Source organism: Carcharodon carcharias, chromosome 11 (genome assembly GCF_017639515.1).
Source record: "Carcharodon carcharias isolate sCarCar2 chromosome 11, sCarCar2.pri, whole genome shotgun sequence".
NCBI classification, from domain to species: Eukaryota; Metazoa; Chordata; class Chondrichthyes; order Lamniformes; family Lamnidae; genus Carcharodon; species Carcharodon carcharias.
The window spans coordinates 6,252,938-6,275,024 of NC_054477.1; the positions used below are offsets into that span (position 1 = coordinate 6,252,938).

Consider the following 22,087-nt stretch of genomic DNA (forward strand, 5'->3'; position numbering starts at 1 on the left):
CGCCTTTAACCCCTCTTCAAAATCCCGCGACTTGATTGCTGAAGTTCATCCCAATGTTGGGAAACTGATGTTTGGCCTCACACCAAGTTAAGCCCCCACCGCCTGCTGGCTCACCGGAAGATTCCATCCCCAGAGTGGGACCCGGGCCCCAGGCCCACGAAGATTGGACTCAGAGGTGAGGGTTCTCCCCACTGGGCCATGGACAAACCCAGAAGCTGTGGGGTCTGTGTACAATGGAAGTACATTCCAAACTAGTCTTTGTAAGTAATATCTCAGTGAGCGAGTGGTCAGTCTGTGCATCTTCTTGGACAAAATCCTTCACTTAGGGCAGGGAATGGACAGAAGATTCACCTCTTCCCTCACGCTCTCCCCTCCCCCCGCTGCACTCACCCAAACCCTGAACCACGTCCTCTGGTCCTTTGCTCCCCCACAAACCCTCATCCACATCACACTCCCTCGCATCAGCCAAACCCCTCACCCTCCTCCCTCACCTCTCCCACATCCCAGTACCCCTCCACCTCACCCCACGTGGTCATCACAGGACAGCTTCAAGATCGGAAAGCTGACCTGTGACTGTCTCTCTCCCACACCTCCACACCCCCCTCAACCCCACCCCCACCCCGGCCCAGCGGACACCCTCTGTCAGACCTGCCTGTCAGTCGGAGGAGCAGGCTGGATGGGATTAAACAACTTTGGAGCGAGACAATGGTTTCTCTGTGCCTGAGCAGTCACAACCGCCCCCAAGGCAGGAAAGTTCCAGAACCCGTCCTTCAACTTTCTCACCTTGGTTGATTTTGATCTTCTGCCTTTACTGAAGACACCAACTCACGGAGGGAGTGCTGCACTGTCAGAGGGTCAGTATTGAGAGAGTGCTGCACTGTCAGAGGGTCAGTACTGAGGGAGTGCTGCACTGTCAGAGGGTCAGTACTGAGGGAGTGCTGCACTGTCAGAGGGTCAGTCAGGACTGAGGGAGTGCTGCACTGTCAGAGGGTCAGTCAGGACTGAGGGAGTGCTGCACTGTCAGAGGGTCAGTACTGAGGGAATGCTGCACTGTCAGAGGGTCAGTACTGAGGGAGTGCTGCACTGTTGGAGGGTCAGTACTGAGGGAGTGCTGCACTGTCAGAGGGTCAGTATTGAGAGAGTGCTGCACTGTCAGAGGGTCAGTACTGAGGGAGTGCTGCACTGTCAGAGGGTCAGTACTGAGGGAGTGCTACACTGTCAGAGGGTCAGTACTGAGGGAGTGCTGCACTGCGAGAGGGTCAGTATTGAGAGAGTGCTGCACTGTCAGAGGGTCAGTACTGAGGGAGTGCTGCACTGTCAGAGGGTCAGTACTGAGGGAGTGCTGCACTGTCAGAGGGTCAGTATTGAGAGAGTGCTGCACTGTCAGAGGGTCAGTACTGAGGGAGTGCTGCACTGTCAGAGGGTCAGTACTGAGGGAGTGCTACACTGTCAGAGGGTCAGTACTGAGGGAGTGCTGCACTGCGAGAGGGTCAGTATTGAGAGAGTGCTGCACTGTCAGAGGGTCAGTACTGAGGGAGTGCTGCACTGCAAGAGGGTCAGTACTGAGGGAGTGCTGCACTGTCAGAGGGTCAGTAATGAGGGAGTGCTGCACTGTCAGAAGGTCAGTACTGAGGGAGTGCTGCACTGCAAGAGGGTCAGTATTGAGAGAGTGCTGCACTGTCAGAGGGTCAGTACTGAGGGAGTGCTGCACTGTCAGAGGGTCAGTACTGAGGGAGTGCTACACTGTCAGAGGTTCAGTACTGAGGGAGTGCTGCACTGCGAGAGGGTCAGTATTGAGAGAGTGCTGCACTGTCAGAGGGTCAGTACTGAGGGAGTGCTGCACTGTCAGAGGGTCAGTACTGAGGGAGTGCTGCACTGTCAGAGGGTCAGTATTGAGAGAGTGCTGCACTGTCAGAGGGTCAGTACTGAGGGAGTGCTGCACTGTCAGAGGGTCAGTACTGAGGGAGTGCTACACTGTCAGAGGGTCAGTACTGAGGGAGTGCTGCACTGCGAGAGGGTCAGTATTGAGAGAGTGCTGCACTGTCAGAGGGTCAGTACTGAGGGAGTGCTGCACTGCAAGAGGGTCAGTACTGAGGGAGTGCTGCACTGTCAGAGGGTCAGTAATGAGGGAGTGCTGCACTGTCAGAAGGTCAGTACTGAGGGAGTGCTGCACTGTCAGAGGGTCAGTACTGAGGGAGTGCTGCACTGCAAGAGGGTCAGTATTGAGGGAGTGCTGCACTGTCAGAGGGTCAGTACTGAGGGAATTGCTGCACTGTCAGAGGGTCAGTACTGAGGGAGTGCCGCACTGTCAGAGGGTCAGTACTGAGGGAGTGCCGCACTGTCAGAGGGTCAGTACTGAGGGAGTGCCACTCTGTCAGAGGGTCAGTACTGAGGGAGTTGCTGCACTGTCAGAGGGTCAGTACTGAGGGAGTGCTGCACTGTCAGAGGGACAGTACTGAGGGAGTGCTGCACTGTGAGAGGGTCAGTACTGAGGGAGTGCTGCACTGCCAGAGGGTCAGTACTGAGGGAGTGCTGCACTGTCAGAGGGTCAGTACTGAGGGAGTTGCTGCACTGTCAGAGGGTCAGTGCTGAGGGAGTTGCTGCACTGTCAGAGGGTCAGTACTGAGGGAGTGCCGCACTGTCAGAGGGTCAGTACTGAGGGAGTGCCGCACTGTCAGAGGGTCAGTACTGAGGGAGTGCCACTCTGTCAGAGGGTCAGTACTGAGGGAGTTGCTGCACTGTCAGAGGGTCAGTACTGAGGGAGTGCTGCACTGTCAGAGGGACAGTACTGAGGGAGTGCTGCACTGTGAGAGGGTCAGTACTGAGGGAGTGCTGCACTGCCAGAGGGTCAGTACTGAGGGAGTGCTGCACTGTCAGAGGGTCAGTACTGAGGGAGTTGCTGCACTGTCAGAGGGTCAGTGCTGAGGGAGTTGCTGCACTGTCAGAGGGTCAGTACTGAGGGAGTGCTGCACTGCAAGAGGGTCAGTATTGAGAGAGTGCTGCACTGTCAGAAGGTCAGTACTGAGGGAGTGCTGCACTGTCAGAGGGTCAGTACTGAGGGAATTGCTGCACTGTCAGAGGGTCAGTACTGAGGGAGTGCCGCACTGTCAGAGGGTCAGTACTGAGGGAGTGCCGCACTGTCAGAGGGTCAGTACTGAGGGAGTGCCACTCTGTCAGAGGGTCAGTACTGAGGGAGTTGCTGCACTGTCAGAGGGTCAGTACTGAGGGAGTGCTGCACTGCCAGAGGGTCAGTACTGAGGGAGTGCTGCACTGTCAGAGGGTCAGTATTGAGGGAGTGCCACTCTGTCAGAGGGTCAGTACTGAGGGAGTTGCTGCACTGTCAGAGGGTCAGTATTGAGGGGGCGCTGCACTGTCAGAGGGTCAGTACTGAGGGAGTGCTGCACTGGCAGAGGGTCAGTACTGAGGGAGTGCTGCACTGTGAGAGGGTCAGTACTGAGGGAGTGCTGCACTGCCAGAGGGTCAGTACTGAGGGAGTGCTGCACTGTCAGAGGGTCAGTACTGAGGGAGTGCTGCACTGCCAGAGGGTCAGTACTGAGGGAGTGCTGCATTGCCAGAGGGTCAGTACTGAGCGAGTGCTGCACTGCGAGAGGGTCAGTATTGAGAGAGTGCTGCACTGTCAGAGGGTCAGTACTGAGGGAGTGCTGCACTGTCAGAGGGTCAGTACTGAGGGAGTGCTGCACTGTCAGAGGGTCAGTATTGAGAGAGTGCTGCACTGTCAGAGGGTCAGTACTGAGGGAGTGCTGCACTGTCAGAGGGTCAGTACTGAGGGAGTGCTACACTGTCAGAGGGTCAGTACTGAGGGAGTGCTGCACTGCGAGAGGGTCAGTATTGAGAGAGTGCTGCACTGTCAGAGGGTCAGTACTGAGGGAGTGCTGCACTGCAAGAGGGTCAGTACTGAGGGAGTGCTGCACTGTCAGAGGGTCAGTAATGAGGGAGTGCTGCACTGTCAGAAGGTCAGTACTGAGGGAGTGCTGCACTGTCAGAGGGTCAGTACTGAGGGAGTGCTGCACTGCAAGAGGGTCAGTATTGAGGGAGTGCTGCACTGTCAGAGGGTCAGTACTGAGGGAATTGCTGCACTGTCAGAGGGTCAGTACTGAGGGAGTGCCGCACTGTCAGAGGGTCAGTACTGAGGGAGTGCCGCACTGTCAGAGGGTCAGTACTGAGGGAGTGCCACTCTGTCAGAGGGTCAGTACTGAGGGAGTTGCTGCACTGTCAGAGGGTCAGTACTGAGGGAGTGCTGCACTGTCAGAGGGACAGTACTGAGGGAGTGCTGCACTGTGAGAGGGTCAGTACTGAGGGAGTGCTGCACTGCCAGAGGGTCAGTACTGAGGGAGTGCTGCACTGTCAGAGGGTCAGTACTGAGGGAGTTGCTGCACTGTCAGAGGGTCAGTGCTGAGGGAGTTGCTGCACTGTCAGAGGGTCAGTACTGAGGGAGTGCTGCACTGCAAGAGGGTCAGTATTGAGAGAGTGCTGCACTGTCAGAAGGTCAGTACTGAGGGAGTGCTGCACTGTCAGAGGGTCAGTACTGAGGGAGTGCTGCACTGCAAGAGGGTCAGTATTGAGGGAGTGCTGCACTGTCAGAGGGTCAGTACTGAGGGAATTGCTGCACTGTCAGAGGGTCAGTACTGAGGGAGTGCCGCACTGTCAGAGGGTCAGTACTGAGGGAGTGCCGCACTGTCAGAGGGTCAGTACTGAGGGAGTGCCACTTTGTCAGAGGGTCAGTACTGAGGGAGTTGCTGCACTGTCAGAGGGTCAGTACTGAGGGAGTGCTGCACTGTCAGAGGGACAGTACTGAGGGAGTGCTGCACTGTGAGAGGGTCAGTACTGAGGGAGTGCTGCACTGCCAGAGGGTCAGTACTGAGGGAGTGCTGCACTGTCAGAGGGTCAGTACTGAGGGAGTTGCTGCACTGTCAGAGGGTCAGTGCTGAGGGAGTTGCTGCACTGTCAGAGGGTCAGTACTGAGGGAGTGCTGCACTGCAAGAGGGTCAGTATTGAGAGAGTGCTGCACTGTCAGAAGGTCAGTACTGAGGGAGTGCTGCACTGTCAGAGGGTCAGTACTGAGGGAATTGCTGCACTGTCAGAGGGTCAGTACTGAGGGAGTGCCGCACTGTCAGAGGGTCAGTACTGAGGGAGTGCCGCACTGTCAGAGGGTCAGTACTGAGGGAGTGCCACTCTGTCAGAGGGTCAGTACTGAGGGAGTTGCTGCACTGTCAGAGGGTCAGTACTGAAGGAGTGCTGCACTGCCAGAGGGTCAGTACTGAGGGAGTGCTGCACTGTCAGAGGGTCAGTATTGAGGGAGTGCCACTCTGTCAGAGGGTCAGTACTGAGGGAGTTGCTGCACTGTCAGAGGGTCAGTATTGAGGGGGCGCTGCACTGTCAGAGGGTCAGTACTGAGGGAGTGCTGCACTGTGAGAGGGTCAGTACTGAGGGAGTGCTGCACTGCCAGAGGGTCAGTACTGAGGGAGTGCTGCACTGTCAGAGGGTCAGTACTGAGGGAGTGCTGCACTGCCAGAGGGTCAGTACTGAGGGAGTGCTGCATTGCCAGAGGGTCAGTACTGAGGGAGTGCTGCACTGTCAGAGGGTCAGAACTGAGGGAGTGCTGCACTGTCAGAGGGTCAGTACTGAGGAAGTGCTGCACTGTCAGAGGGTCAGTACTGAGGGAGTGCTGCACTGTCAGAGGGTCAGAATTGAGGGAGAGCTGCACTGTCGGACGGTCAGTACTGAGGGAGTGCTGCACTGTCGGACGGTCAGTACTGAGGGAATGCTGCACTGTCGGAGGGTCAGTACTGAGGGAGTGCTGCAGTGCCAGAGGATCAGTACTGAGGGAGTGCTGCACTGTCAGAGGGTCAGTACTGAGGGAGTGCTGCACTGTCAGAGGTGTTGTCTTTTGATGAGACGTTAAACTGAGGGCCATCTGCCCTCTCAGTTCAATGCAGAGGATCCAGTGGCCACTGTTTCAAAGAAGAGCAGGAGAGTCCTTCCCGGTGTCCTGGACCAAAACTTGTCCCTCAATCAACCTCATTAAAGCAGACTATCTGGCTATTATCACGTTGCTGCTTGTGGGATCTTGCTGTGCACCAATTGGCTGCCTTGTTTCCTGCATTGCAACAGTGACCACGCTTCTAAAATTACTTCATTGGCTGTAAAGCGCTTTGAGAGGTTGGGTGGTCACACAAAACGCTCTGGAAATATAAGTCTTTCTTTCTTTGGTTAGCTGATGGTCCAAGGGCTGAGGTCACAGATTGAAGGTTCTGGGGAAGAGATGCAGAGGGGTGTGAGGAAGAATGTTTTTCTACAGCGAGTGCTAATGACCTGGAACCTGTTGCCTGTGAAGGCAGTGGAAGGGGAGTCAATCAATAATTTCGGAAGCAAATTGGATGGGCACTTGAGAGAAATAAATTTGCAGGTTTAATGGGATAGAGCAGGAGAATGTGACTGACTGGATTGCTCTACTCTGGCCTCCGATTGTGCCCATAATGACTTTACGACTCTCGAGTTAGGCCTCAGCTGGAGGACTGGCCCCGATCTATACTGGGACAGGATTCCCATTTGCACGTAAGAGGGGTTCTAGTCGGGAAACCCTCCCCAAAAACAGCGGGGCTCTGAATCCCCAGCTAAAGGATTTTTATCAACAGGCTCCCAGCATAGAAACCATTCTGATTGACAGGCCTGGCTCCTTGTTGGGCAAGGAATAGTCCTGTAGAGGGAATGGCCCACAAATAGGTAGGTTTCCCAGGTTTCTAGGTAGGTTTGCTGTGCTACAGCCAATGACATTGGGTGTGTCTGGATGAATAAGGCATGGCTTGTAGGGTTGGCGAGGGGGTCATTGCTGGAGGTCAAGGAGAAATTGGGAGCAGACATGGGGTGATTTGGTGGGTCCAGTGATCAGAGTTGGGGAGGTCAGTGTTTGAGGGGGAGGGTCTCAGTGATCATATGGAGGAGGTCAGGGTGGGACAATCAGCTGGCTGGGTCGATGACATCACGGGGGGAGGGATCCGATTGTGGTGAAGGTCTAAATGTGAGAGGGGGGAGGGTAGGTTGGTTTGGGTGAGGTGGGGGTTGGGAGGGGTTGGAGGTCACTCCTGATCCTTGGCCCACAAGCAGTGCCGGAAAAGCACTTACCTATTCCACGCAGGATTCCTCACCACCCTGTAGCTGACGGGTTTCCCAAGGATTGGGATTTCTGATTGGCCAGATTAAAGTTGGAAGCAAGTTAGAATCTGAGGCACATCGCCTCATGAAAATGTTTAGTTAAGTAACTCATCTCCTAGGATCTGATTGGTCCCCCCACACCTCAGTGCCCTGTCTCTGTTAAAACCGGGTTTGAGGCAGGCTGGCCTCAGGTTTGAGACTCTTAGGTTCCGCCTGACCCAGGTCAACCCGCTTTCAGATGTTGAAGGTGGCAGGACAAGTGGAGAAGCGGATAAAGAAGCTTCCAGGTCCTGGGTTTTTATAAATAAAGGCATAGCTCACAAAAGCAAAGAAGTTGGGTTAAATTTCTATACATCACTAGTTAGGCCCCAGCCGGAGAGTTGTGTCCAGTTCTGGGCACCGCGCTTTAGGAAGGATGTTGGAGTCCTGGAGAGGGTGAGCAGGAGATTTAATAGAATGGTCAAAGGGAGGAGGGACTTCGGTTAATGCAGAGAGACTGGAGAAGGCGGGATTGTGCTCCTTAGAGCAGAGAAGGTTAGGGGAGATTTAATAGGGACATTCAAAATCATGAAGGGTTTTGATAGGGAAAATAAGGAGAATCTGTTTCCTATGAACACATGAATCAGGAGCTGGATCAGGCCATTCATCCCCTCGAGTCTGCTCCGCCATTCATTATGATCATGGTTGATCTGACTGTAGCCTCAACCCCACATTCCTGCCTACCCCTGATAACCTGTAACCCCGTCGTTAATCAATAATCTATCTACCTCTGTCTTAAGAATATTCATTGACCCAGCCTCTCTGGGGAAGAGAATTCCACAATCTAACAACCCTCAGAGAGAAGAAAATTCTCCTCATCTCTGTCTTAAATGGGAGACCCCTTATTTTTAAACTGTGCCCCCACCCCCCAGTTCTAATCACCCCCATAAGAGGAAACATCCTTTCAACATCTATCCAGTCAAGTCCCCTCAGGATCTTATAAGATCACTTCACATTTTTCTAAACTCCAGTGGACACAGACCCAGTCTTTCCTCATTGGACAACCCCCTTATCTTAGAAATCAGTTTCAAATGGCAGGAGGGTCGGTAACCAGGGGGACACAGATTGAAGAGAACCAGTAAAAGCACCAGCGAGAGAGAGTTGAGGAGAATTTTTTTTTTTAACACAGCGAGTTGTTGTGATCTGGAAGGCGCTGCCTGAAAGGGCGGTGGAAGCAGATTCAATAGGAGCTTTCAAAAAAGGGGAGTTGGATAAATATTTGAAAAAGAAAATAAACGCAGAGTTGTGGGGAAAGAGCAGGGTGAGTGGGACGAATTTGGATAGCTCTTTCAAAGAGCCAGCACCGGGCACGATGGGCTGAATGGCCTCCTCCTGGGCTGCATGATTCTAGGAAATGGTTTGAGAAAGTGCCAAGAATATACATTAAAAAAACACGCACGCACCCAGATAAAATCAGCATGTTCCTGTCCAGACTCTCAGTTTTGGTGTGACTTGTTGCGAAAAAGTATTTAAAGCAGAGAAAAGGTGCTAGGTTCAGGAAGGAGGGAGGGAGGGAGGGAGGGAGGGAGGGGGTGGTGGAGTGTTGGGGGGGGAGTCATTTATTTTCATAACTCCCTCCCATTCGACTATAATATCCTCTCATTATGCAAACGGCATGCAGTTGGTGCCTGTGAGTTTCGGGGTGATGTGTTCCGTGGGCTTCAGTCAGTGCCTTTCCCAGGATGTCAGGAAGACACAGGAGACAAGCTGAGACCCGGCACAACTGCTCATGAACTTTCAGGCAGGATCAAGGTCTCTCTTGTGACAAGTCGCACGTTTCGAGAGAGGAGACTGAAACTCCGGGTGAGATTTAATTTAACCCTTCGCAATGCATGACAACCAGCCAGAGCTTTAATTAGCAGGGAGAGAGAATCGCTTTGATTTAAGTGTGAAGAATGTAAGTCCAGGGGCCATGAGCAGAAAAATAATCATTAATAAATCCAGCTCAAGCGGAATTCAGGGGAGCGGGTGAGATGGTGGGACTCACTACCCCTGGGAGTGGTTGAGATGTATTTAAGGGGAAGCTGGATGAACGCAAGGAATAGGAGGAAATGGTGTTAGGGTGAGATCAAGAGGGGGTGGGTGGAGGCTCATGTGAAACAGAAATCCCAGCATGTTGGGCTGAGTGGCCTATTTCTGCCCTGTAAACCCGATGTAATGAAGCAATGCATTTCTACAACACCTTACATGACTTCAAGAGGTCCCTGAATTCTTCAGAGCCAGTGAGGCACTTTGGAAGTCCAGTTACTGTTCTGATTTAGGAAACACAGCAGCCAATTTTCACACAGCAAGATCCCACATACAGCAATGTAATAACGTTTTTAGTGATGCTGGTTGGGGATTAGCTGTTGGCCTCAGGACAGTGGGGAGCTCTTCTTGGCTGTGGGACCTTTATTGTCCACCTGAGGGGACAGATAGGGTCTCAGTTTAATGTCTCATTTGAAAGATGGCACTTCCGATAGTGCAGCACTCCCTCAGTACTGACCCTGTGACAGTGCAGCACTCCCTCAGTACTGACCCTCTGACAGTGCAGCACTCCCTCAGCACTGACCCTGTGACAGTGCAGCACTCCCTCAGTACTGACCCTCTGACAGTGCAGCACTCCCTCAGCACTGGCCCTCTGAGAGTGCAGCACTCCCTCAGTACTGACCCTCTGACAGTGCAGCACTCCCTCAGTACTGACCCTCTGACAGTGCAGCACTCCCTCAGTACTGGCCCTCTGACAGTGCAGCACTCCCTCAGTACTGACCCTCTGACAGTGCAGCACTCCCTCAGTACTGACCCTCTGACAGTGCAGCATTCCCTCAGTACTGACCCTCTGACAATGCAGCACTCCTTCAATAATGACCCTCTGACAGTGCAGCACTGCCTCAGCACTGAACCTCTGACAGTTTCCCTCAGCACTGACCCTCTGACAATGCAGCACTCCCTCAGTACTGACTCTGACAGTGCAGCACTCCCTCAGTACTGACCCTCTGACAGCGCAGCACTCCCTCAGTACTGACCCTCTGACGGCGCAGCACTCCCTCTGTACTGACCCTCTGACAGTGCAGCACTCCCTCAGTACTGACCCTCTGACAGTGAAGTGCCGTTTAAATGCTCTCCAATTTTAGACTTGGTAATTCAGCAGGGATATTTGAGCCGTCCGATCAGACATGTGATTAAATCTTCAGCAGACCCGATACTGACAACGAAATTGGTTAAAAATAGCCGGGGACGGATTTGGACGGGAGAGAGATGGGAGGATAGTCAGAATGCGGATCCTGAACTGCCCTGTTCATTCAGCTGATCTGTGAACATGGATTTTAGTGTGAAAGAGTCCCAACTGGCAAACTTTAAACAAAAACTGTTCCCAGTGTCAATGAATCTCACATTTCTGCATTCCAGTGAGCTCGGCAGCAAGCTAGTCAGGTTGAGTTCCCAGCTGCCTGACAGCCCATCTTTTTGTCAGATTGATGTGGGCTGGGTTTTCATGAGCAATCACAGTCAGCTTGACTTCCTGTAAGTAGTGAGTTTCGCTCTCTAGGTCTCTGCCCTACCGCCCCCCCACCCCAACTCCGAGCGCTGCGAGTATATTAAATTTGCAGTGAGTGTAGAATCAGGCTGGTTGTCTGCAGGATTCCTCACCTATTTTTGGATGTCAACCTGTCACTGGATCTTTAAAGTCTGTCAAACATCCTCGTCGCTTTCACAGTCGCCTGCGCCAAACTGGACCTGGAAAGATCAGCAAAACTTCCCTTAGGTGATCGGAGTTTGAGAGGAAGAGGGGAGAGCTGAGGCTGATAGCGTGGAACAGGAGGAGTGCTGAGGGCGTGCTGCACTGTCAGAGGGTCAGTACTGAGGGAGTGCTGCCCTGTCAGAGGGTCAGTGCTGAGGGAGCGCTGCACTGTCAGAGGGTCAGTACTGAGGGAGTGCTGCACTGTCGGAGAATCAGTACTGAGGGAGTGCTGCACTGTTGGACAGTCAGTACTGAGGGAGTGCTGCACTGTCGGAGGATCAGTACTGAGGGAGTGCTGCACTGTTGGAGGGTCAGTCCGGAGGGAGTGCTGCACTGTCAGAGGGTCAGTACTGAGGGAGTGCTGCACTGTCAGAGGGTCAGTACTGAGGGAGTGCTGCACTGTCATGTCAGCATTAAAGATCCCATGGCCACTATTTCAAAACAGAGCCAGGGTATTCTCCCCAGCTTCCTGATTAATAATTATTCCTTGACCAACAGTACAGAAACAGATTATCTGGGTTAGTATGACATTTCTGTTTGTGGGATCTTGCCGTGCATAAATTGGCTGCTGTGTTTCCTACCTTAGAGTGGTACAAAATGACTCTGTTGGCTGTAAAGCTTTTTGAGACATCCTGGGCTTGTAAAGGCCCAGGGAAATGTTAGTTCTTCGTATTTTTAAAAAATAGGATAAAGAACAAAGGAATGTACAATCCAACACGCACTGCCAAAACTGCCTGGCAGGATTCTTCACTCTGTCACATGGGAATGAGCAGGTAATCTGTGTCACTCAATCATTCTACCCTTGCCAGGGCTGAGAGAAGAGACATCCCGGAGTCTCCTTCAGTAAGCTCCCAGAGACCAGCTCCACAGTCTGTTCCTGTCAAACTGTCCCAGCAAAACTAGATCCACCAATCCGCACCTTCAGGATGCCTACTTCCACCTCCATAAGACCCCTAGGCACTCCGAGGTAGCAGCGACTACAATATGATTGAATTTAACATCCACTTTGAAAGGGAGAAGAGTGGGTCTAAGACTAGTGTCTTAAACTTAAATAATTATGTGGGGATGAAAGCTGAGCTAGCTGAAGTGAACTGGGAAACTAGGCTAGAGGATAGTTCAATAGAGAAGCAGTGGCTGATATTTAAGGGGATATTTCAGAGTATTCAGAATGAGTATATTCCTACTATAAAGAAAAATTCTAAGGGGAGGACCCACCATCCGTGCTTAACTAGAGATGTTAAGGAAAGCATCAAACTTAAGGGAAAAGCATACAACTCTGCAAAGATGAGTGGCAGGACAATTGATTGGACAGAATATAAAGAACGGCAGAGAATGACTAAAAGGTTAATCAGGAGAAAGAAATTAGTGTGTGAGAGGAAGCTAGCTAGAAATGTAAAAACAGATAGCAAGAGTTTCTACATGTATTTAAAATGGAAAAAAGTAAGTAAAGTGAGTGTTGGTCCTCTAGAGAGTGACAATGGGTGGGGGGGGGGGGATAATAGTAGATAATAAGGAAATGGCAAAATAAATGAACAAATATTTTGCTTCTGTGTTCACTATAGAGGATACAAAAAACATATCATAATAGCTGCAAATCAGGAGGTGAACAGGAGAAAGGAACTTGGTGAAATTGAAATCACTAGGGAAGCGGTACTGAGTAAATTGATGGAGCTGTGGGCTGGCAAGTCTTTGGGTCCTGATGGACTACATCCTAGGGTCTTAAGAGAGGTGGCTATTGAGGTAGTTGAAGCACTGGTGTAAATTTTCCAAAATTCCCTAGATTCTGGAAAGGTTCCATCAGATTGGAAATTAGTAAATAAATCCCCTCTATTCAAGAAGGGAGGGAGGCAGAAAACAGGAAACTATAGGCCAGTTAGCTTGACGTCTGATGTGGGGAAGTTATTAGAATCGATCATTAAGGAGGTTATAGCTGGGCACTTAGAAGAGCTCAAGGCAATTGGGCAGAGTCAGCATGGTTTTGTGAGAGGGAAATCATGTTTAGCCAATTTATTGGAGTTTTTTGAAAGAGTAACCTGCACAGTGGATAAAGGGGAGCCTGTAGATGTACTGTACTTGGATTTCCAGAAGGCATTTGATAAGGTGCCACATCAAAGATTATTTCCAAAAATTAAAGCACATGGTGTAGGGGGTAACATATCAGCATGAATAGAAGATTGGCTGGCTGGCAGAAAGCAGAGAGTATGCGTAAATGGGTCTCTTTCTGATTGGCAGGATGTGACGAGTGGAGTGCCACATGGGTCTGTACTGGGGTCTCAACTTTTTACAATTCACATCAATAACTTAGATGAGGGGAGTGAAGACATGGTCGCTAAACTTGCAGATGACACAAAGATAGGTAGGAAAGTATGCTGTGAAGAGGACATGAGGAGGTTGCAGATGAATATAGATAGGTTGAGTGGGTGGGCAAAGATCTGGTAAATGGAGTTTAATGTGGGAAAATGTGAAGTTCACTTTGGCAGGAAGAACAAAAAAGCAGAATATTGCTTAAGTGGAGAACGGCTGCATAATTCTGAGGTGCAGAGGGATCTAGGTGTTCTAGTACATGAGTCACAAAAAGTTAGTATGCAGATACAGCAAGTAATTAAGGAGGCTAATGGAATGCTATCCTTTATTACGAGAGGGATTGAACATAAAAGGAGGAATGTTAAGCTTCAGTTATACAGGGCATTGGTGAGACCGCACTTCGAATACTGCGTGCAGTTTTGGTTTCCTTATTTCAGGAAGGATGTAAATACATTGGAGGTGGTTCAGAGGAGGTTTACTAGATTGATACCTGGAATGAGTGGATTGTCTTGTGAGGAAAGGTTGCACAGACTGGGCTTGTTTCCACTGGAGTTTAGAAGAGTGGGGGATGATTTGATTGAAGTTTACAAGATCCTGAATGGCCTTGACAAGGTGGACATGGAAAGGATGTTTCCTCTTGTGGGTGAGTCCAGAACTGGGGGGGCACTGTTTTAAAATTAGGGGTCACCCTTTTAGGACAGAGATAAGGAGAAATTTTTTCTCTCAGAGGATTGTGTGACTTTGGAACTCTCTGCCTCAGAAGCTGGTGGAGGTGGATATTTTGAAGGCAGAGGTAGATAGATTCTTGTTAGGCAAGGGAATCAAAGGTTAACAGGGTTAGATGGGAATGTGGAAATTGAAACACAAGAAGATCAGCCACGATCTTATTGAATGGTGGAGAAGGTTTGAGGGGGCAAATGATCTACTCCTGTTCCTAATTCTTATCATCTGTTTCTGCCCCTGTCTCAGCCAATCTGATGTTGAAACCCTCATTCAGGCCTTCATTACCTCTAGACTCGACTGTTCCATCACACTCCTGGCAGCTGTCCCACATTCTACCCTCCGTAAACCTGAGGACATCCAAAATTCTGCTTTTACTTACACCAAGCCCAGTTATTTCTATTCGTTCATGGGATGTGGGTGTCAGTGGCAAGGCCAGCATTGGTTGCCCGTCCCTAATTGCCCTTGAGCTGAGTCACTTGCTCAGCCATTTCAGAGAGCAGGTAAGAGTCAACCACATTGCTGTGGGTCTGGATTTTTGTAGGTAAGGAGGCAGATTTCCTTCCCAAAAGTAGCATTAGTGAACCAGATGGGTTTTTACAAAAATTGATGATAGTTTCATGATCACCTTTACTGAGACTAGCTTTTAACTCCAGATTTATTCATTGAATTAAAGTTCCACCAGCTGCATTGGTGGGATTTGAACCTGTGTCCACTAAGGGTTTGCTTTGGCCTCTGGATTACTGGTCCAGTGCCCAGTTCCATTGCCACTGCACCACCGTCTTCCCAATGCCCCACTGCTCCCTGACCTACACTGGCTCCCCATCTGGCAACCTTTGATTTCAAAATTCTCATCCTTGTTTTCAAATCTCTCCATGGCCTCACCCCTCCCTTTCTCTGTAATCTTCTCCAGCCACGTAACCCTCTGAAATATCTAATACATCCTCCAATTCTGGGCTCTTGAGTATCCCAGATTTCAATCGCTCCACCACTGGAGGCCTTGCTTTTAGCTGTCCGGGCCCCAAGCTCCAGAATTTGTCTCCCAAAACCTTTCCGTTTCTCCCTCCTCCTTTAAGTTGCCCCTCAAAACCTGACCTCCTTGACCAATTTGGTCCACCTGCCTGAATATCTCCTTATGGGTCATGGGGTCGAATTTGGTTTGATAATCACTCCTGTGAAGCACCTTGGGATGGTTTTACTACCTCAAAGGTGCTATCTAAATGCAAGCTGTGCTTCTTCTTCTTGAGGCAATGGGATGCCTCATCTGCAGGGTTCTGGCAGGGGCTGGGATGAACTGGTCCTTGACATCGCAGTCACAAAAAGGAAAGTTAGTTTTTTTAAAAACCTGCTGAAGACCTGAGCGAGATCAGTGAGAGGGAAATAGAAGAAGTCTCAGTGTTTCCAGGTTAATGAAGAGGCAAAGGATGAGCCCAGGTTTGTCGCACCTCATCCCAACATCAGGGTTATCATCACGTTAAACACATATCCTCCGAATTTCAGTTCCCTATTTATTCTTGGCTTTTTTAGAAATTAGAGGGAAACTGACTCAGAGACAAGACAGGAACTGATAGTGTGAAAGCCACAAACTGTTTGGTTTGTCATTTTGACTCTGTCAGCGTATGTGTGTGTGTGAAGACGTGTCTGGGTGTCTGTGTGAGTGTGAGTGAATGCGTGAGCGGTAGTGAGTGCGAGTGTATGAGTGTGAGTGAGTGAGTGTGTGTGAGGATGTGTGTGTGGGTGTCTATGTGAGTGTGAATGAGTGTGTGTGTGTGCGAGTGGGTGTGTATGTGTGTGTATGAGTGTGAGCGAGTGAGTGTATGTGTGGGTGTCTATGTGAGTGTGAATGACTGTGCTTGTGCGAGTGGGTGTGTGTGTGTGAGCGTGTGAGGATGCATGTAGGTTTTTTTTATTCATTCATGGGATGTGGGCTTCTCTGGCTGGGCCAGCATTTATTGCCCATCCCTAATTGCCCCTTGAGAAGGTGGTGGTGAGCTGCCTTCTTGAACCGCTGCAGTCCCTGTGGTGTAGGTACACCCCGGTGCTGTTGGGGAGGGAGTTCCAGGATTTTGTCCGAGCGACAGTGAAGGAACGGCGATATATTTCTAAGTCAGGATGGTGAGTGACTTGGAGGGGAACTTCCAGGTGGTGGTATTCCCATCTATCTGCTGACCTTATCCTTCTAGATGGTAGTGGTCATGGGTTTGGAAGTTGCTGTCTAAGGAGCCTTGGTGAGTTTCTGCAGTGCATCTTGTAGATGGTACACTGCTGCCACTGTGTGTTAATGGTGGAGGGAGTGAATGTTTGTGGATGGGGTGCTGATCAAGCTGCTGCTTTGTCCTGGATGGTGTTGAGCTTCTTAAGTGTTGTGGGAGCTGCACTCATCCAGGCAAGTGGGGAGTATTCCATCACACTCCTGACTTGTGGATTGTAGATGGTGGACAGGCTTTGGGGAGTCAGGAGGTGAGTTACTCGTCACACGATTCCTAGCCTCTGACCATCTCTGTAGCCAGTATTTATATGGCTAGTCCAGTTCAGTTTCTGGTCAATGTTAACCCCAGAATGTTGATAATGGGGGATTCAGTGATGGTAATGCCATTAAACATCAAGGGGCGATGGTTGGATTCTCTCTTGTTGGCGATGGTCATTGCCTGACACTTGTGTGGCACGAATGTTACTTACCTCTTGTCAGCCCAAGCCTGGATATTGTCCAGGTCTTGCTGCATTTGGACATGGACTGTTTCAGTATCTGAGGAGTTGTGATTGGTGCTGAACATTGTGCAATCATCAGGGAACATCCCCACCTCTGACCTTATGATGGAAGGAAAGTCATTGATGAAGCAGCTGAAGATGGTTGGGCCGAGGACACTACCCTGAGGAACTCCTGCAGTGATGTCCTGGAACTGAGGTGACTGACCCCCAACAACCACAACCATCTTCATTTGTACTAAGTACGACTCCAAACAGCAGAGAGTTTTCCCCTGATTCCCATTTACTCCAGTTTTGACTCTTTTGTAAGTGTTAATGAGTGTGTGTGTGTGTGAGGATGTGTTTGGATGTCTGTATGAGTGTGTATGAGTGTGATGAGTGAGTGAGTTTGTGTGTGTGAGGATCTGTGTGGGTGTCTGTGAGTGTGAATAAGTGAGTGAGTGTGCGAGTGAGTTTGTGGGTGTGTGGGTGTGTACGTGTCTGAGTGTGTGTGTTTGTGTGTGTTTTTCCTTTTCAACTATTTATCCAATTCCCCTTTGAAGGTTATTATTAAATCTGCTTCCAATACCCTTTCAGGCAGCGCCTTCCAGATCACAACAACTCACTGCATGAAAATAAACTCCTGATTTCCCCTCTGGTTCTTTTACCGATTCTCTTCAATCTGTGTCCCTTTGGTTACGAACCCTTCTCCACAACAGTCTCTCCTCATTTACACTGTCAAAACCCCTCATGATTTTGAACATCTCGATTAAATCGCCCCATAACCTTTGGGGAACAATCGCAGCTTCTCCAAGTCTTTCCTCATTAACTGAAGTCCCTCAATCCTGGAACCATGACAGTAAATCCTTTCTGCGCCCTCTCCAAAGGGTTGACATCCTTACTAAAGTGGGATGGCCAGAATTGAACATGATTCTCCAACCGAAGTCTAACCAATACCGAGGGAGCAATGAACTGTCAGAGGGTCAGTACTGAGGGAGTGCCGCACTGTCAGAAGGTCAGTACTGAGGGAGTGCTGCACTGTCAGAGGGGCAGTACTGAGGGAGTGCTGAACTGTCAGAGGGTCAGTACTGAGGGAGTGCCGCACTGTCAGATGGGCAGTACTGAGGGAGTGTCGCACTGTCAGAGGGTCAGTACTGAGGGAGTGCTGCATGCTCGGAGGGTCAGTACTGAGGGAATGCTGCACTGTCAGATGGTCATTACTGAGGGAATGCAGCACTGTTGGAGGGTCAGTACTGAGGGAGTGCTGCATTGTTGGAGGGTCAGTACTGAGGGAGTGTTGCACTGTCAAAGGGTCAGTACTGAGCGAGTGCTGCTCTGTCGGAGGGTCAGTACTGAGGGAATGCTGCACTTTTGGAGGGTCAGTACTGAGGGAGTGCTGCACTGTCGGAGGGTCAGTACTGAGGGAATGCTGCACTTTTGGAGGGTCAGTACTGAGGGAGTGCTGCTCTGTCGGAGGGTCAGTACTGAGGGAGTGCTGCTCTGTCGGAGGGTCAGTACTGAGGGAATGCTGCACTGTTGGAGGGTCAGTACTGAGGGAGTGCTGCTCTGTCAGAGGGTCAGTACTGAGGGAATGCTGCACTGTTGGAGGGTCAGTACTGAGGGAGTGCTGCTCTGTCGGAGGGTCAGTACTGAGGGAATGCTGCACTGTTGGAGGGTCAGTACTGAGGGAGTGCTGCACTGTTGGAGGGTCAGTACTGAGGGAATGCTGCACTGTTGGAGGGTCAGTACTGAGGGAGTGCTGCACTGTCAGAGGGTCAGTACTGAGGGAGTGCTGCACTGTTGGAGGGGTAGTACTGAGGGAGAGATGCAGTGTTGTATATATTGTCTTTCAGATGAGATGTTAACCCCTGGCCTTCTCTGTTATGTCAGGTGGTTATAAATTATCACACAACCATCATTTAAAAAAGAAGAGAGTTCTCCAGTGTCCTGTGTCAGTATTTGCCCCTCAATCAGCATCACTGAAACTGATGATCTGGTCATGATCATATTGCTCTTTGTAGGGTCTTGCTGTGCGCAAATTGGCTGCAGCGTTACCTCTATTACAACAATGACTACACTTCATAAGTATTTCACTGGCTGTAAAGCACTTTGGGACATCCTGAGGTTGTGAAAGGCGATATAGAAATGCAAGTTCTTGTGTTAATTCCTGGTCAAATTTCTTGCAGGCAGAGTGGTAATTGGCTCTGGAGGATGGTGACCATCAAGGTGATGTTGCTGGGCAACGAGCTGGTGGGAAAGACGTCGCTGATTGTCTGCTTAACCACGGGCACCTTCCCCAGAGACAGTGTGCCAACTGTCTTTGACACGGTCAGCACCCAGGTAACAGTGGACGAGCGGATGGTCATCCTGAACCTGTGGGACACGGCCCCACAGGAGGAACACCGGATCTCTATCCGCCAGTTCTATTACCCCCAGACCGACATCTTCATCATCTGCTTCTCCATCTGTGACCCAGGCTCCTTCGACCATGTCTGGAATGACTGGTACCCTGAAGTGAAGCGGCATCGTCCCAATGTGCCAGTGCTGCTGGTGGGCACAAAGAAGGACCTCCGGCATGACCCGGCCACTGTCCTGAGTCTGCTCAAGCGGGAGTTGGCACCGGTCAGTTACCAGCAGGGTGCCAGTCTTGCCAGGAAGATCAAAGCGGTGAAGTATGTGGAGTGCTCAGCGCTGCTTTGTGAGGGGGTTGTCGAGGTGTTTGAGGAGGCTACTCGTGCAGTGCTGCACAGAAACCACAGAAAGCGGACCAAGAGCTGTGTGCTGACATAACGGCATTGGGCAACATGACACAGACCCAATGCCTTTATCATTTTGCGTTGCACTAAATCCTTAACAGGTGGGAAATCTTTAGAGAAGCCTTTGTAGCAGACGATGGCCTGGATCCTTCTAACCCAGGGACATTTGTGCCACTTCTATTGGGCTCCAGGTTGAAATTCCCCAAGGCAGAAACATCTGCTGCCATTTCTCTGCTGGTGAGTCACCCCACCAAACTCCGGCAGGGAGGCTCCTGACCAGCAGTGTGATTTCTGCCATTGGCCGTTAACTGATCAGACTGCAATAGCTGTTCAATCACAGTTCCAGCCTACAGCTCATGCCAACTTGACTTAACCAATTGTCTAATTGGGAATGGACAGCTCAAGCCCCCGACCTTGCCCAGCGGTGGAACTGGTCAAAGGTCAACGGACACAACGAGCCACTGGGTTCTCAGCAGTGAGGGACACGAATCCTGAAACAATGCCCAACTCACCAGGGATAACCAAGCGTCTAGAATTACCCTGGAGATTCCTGAATTAAAGAATTAATTAATCTCCAGGAAACTGCTGACAGGAAGATCCAGGGAGAAAATTCATTCAGACATTGAAAATGATCTTTGTTTCTTAATTATGAAAATATTGGACATGGGTGTTGTTGGGAAGTTAAGAATTAGCCAAATGACTGATGAAGATTCTTCTTAACAGCAAGAACATACAAATTAGGAACAGGAGTCAGCTCTTCGGCCCCTCAAGCCTGCTCCGCTACTTAATAAGACCTTGGCTGATCTTCTACCTCAACTCCACCTTCCTGCACTATCTCCAAATATCTCAATTCCCTTAGATTCCAAAAATCTATCGATCCCTGTCTTGAATATGCTCAATGTCAGAGCATCCACAAGCCTCTGGAGTAGAGAATTCCAAAGATGCATAAACCTTTGAGTGAAGAAATATTTTCTCATCCAGGTCCTAAATAATCGGCCCCTCATCCTGAGACTGTGCCCCCAGGTTCTAGATTCCCCAGCCAGGGGGAAAGAACCTCTCGGCATCTACCCTGTTAAGCCCCTTCAGAGTTTTATACATTTCAATGAAATCGCCTCTCATTCTTCTAAACTCTAGGCCCAGTCCTCTCAATCTGTCCTCATAGGACAATACCTTCAGCCCAGGAAATTTTCTCTAGTTGACTGTGGGAGTCCTTACAGCATAGAAGGAGGCCATTTGGCCCATTGTGCCTTTTCCAACTCTTTGAAAGAGCTGTCCAATTAGTCCCACGCCCCAGCTTTGTTCCCCATTGGTCCAGTCAACTCCTGCTACTCTGCCCCTGCACTCCCATCATTGGTCGTCTGACAAGCCCATTGTTATGACGCTCTGTCTTCCCAGCCAATTAGAAAACAAAATCCTGCTTACCTGATTGAATGACATTCTCAGCCAATCAGCAGTTCTCTCCCCGGCCACAATCTACAATATTTTTTTATCAACCAATGAATTGAAATGTTGAAGAAAGTTAAGAACTATTTTGAATGCACCCCCTCCTAATGATGTTTCACCTTTGTTGCTCAGAACAGTGTCCAGACATGATGGGCTGAATGGTCACCCCACTGCTATAGCAGGAGATTAATCTTCAACTTCTGGAGATTCTAGGACATCCTTGGAAATTGGCAACTACCCAACGTCTAGTTGGAAAAGCAAACAACCAATGGAGGCATCAGTTTATAATGTTGAAGAAATGAGGATTATTATAGCAAAATAATTTTACCAATCTGTCACTCATGGGATTGTTGAGGATTCCACCCCTGCCCCCCCCCACCATCCCCCGACACAACCTCAGTCATTGACCAATCATGGACATTTCCGCCAATGCTAGTTTGGAGCAGGCAATGGAATGTTAGGATTGGCTGAGACCTTCAGAGATGAGCACTGTGATTGGGTGGAAGCTTCCAAAAGGCTATCATGATTGGTCAACAGCTATACCTCAAATAGAGTTTTATGATTGGTTGGCAGCTTGAGGTGGTGCATTGTGATTGGTTGATTAGATTAATAGTTAGTGGGGGTGGGTTGGGGGGGGGTGGTGGGGGAGGACAGCTCCAAGCGTGATGATTGGCTGGCTCGATCCAAGAACTTTCTTGAATCCGACCTGGGAGAAACCATTTCTGGCGGAGGGGTGTGGGGGGCAGGGAGTAGGGTTTCATTCGTCACCACTACAACAAAAACAACATTTATATAATCATTTAATCCAAATGAAATGCCTTTAACAAAACAGCAAAGGAAATTTAAAACCCTACAAATGAATGACTTTTCTTTTTATTAAACATGATTTGTACCTGTACTGTACAGAGTGGCCTCTTTATTTCCAGTGATTTTTTTTCGTTAGGTTTTGCCAGGTTTGGTGTTGAGGAATAAGCAAAATGGAGCCAAAACTGGGTTAAAATCGGACCTGAGATTCACCTGATAAAGGGAAGAACTTTGACAAAATTAATAAGCAGATTTACCAGAACATTACTGGGGTTGAGAGACTTCAGACCTTTGGAGAGACTGGATATCAACACCAACAATAACGTTCATTTATGTAGCTCCTTTAACATAGTAATGTCCTTTAGGAAAGGAAATCTGCTGTCCTTACCTGGTCTGGCCTACATGTGACTCCAGACCCACAGCAATGAGGTTGACTCTGAAATGG

General features: G+C 49.9%; 1 protein-coding gene across 3 annotated transcripts; it reads left to right on the forward strand.

Annotated features, from left to right (window-relative positions):
- Window positions 1-818: 818 nt before the first annotated feature.
- On the forward strand, window positions 819-21,454 carry LOC121284136 (rho-related GTP-binding protein RhoG-like). Of its 3 annotated transcripts, none has more exons than XM_041199310.1 (2): window positions 819-854; window positions 18,826-21,454. In XM_041199310.1, the coding sequence occupies exon 2, from the start codon at window positions 18,851-18,853 to the stop codon at window positions 19,427-19,429; it is 579 nt and encodes a 192-aa protein (XP_041055244.1). In that variant the 5' UTR covers window positions 819-854; window positions 18,826-18,850; the 3' UTR covers window positions 19,430-21,454. The 3 variants fall into 3 exon arrangements, with proteins under 3 accessions (XP_041055244.1, XP_041055243.1, XP_041055245.1); XM_041199309.1 differs by lacking the exon at window positions 819-854 and adding an exon at window positions 8,847-9,015; XM_041199311.1 differs by lacking the exon at window positions 819-854 and adding an exon at window positions 8,847-9,015 and having other exon boundaries at window positions 18,830-21,454.
- The last annotated feature ends 633 nt before the right edge of the window (window positions 21,455-22,087 follow it).

What these genes read in the sequence shown, in the direction of transcription:
- LOC121284136 (XM_041199310.1), top strand. Translation starts at nt 18,851, where the DNA reads ATGGTGACCATCAAGGTGATGTTGCTGGGCAACGAGCTGGTGGGAAAG.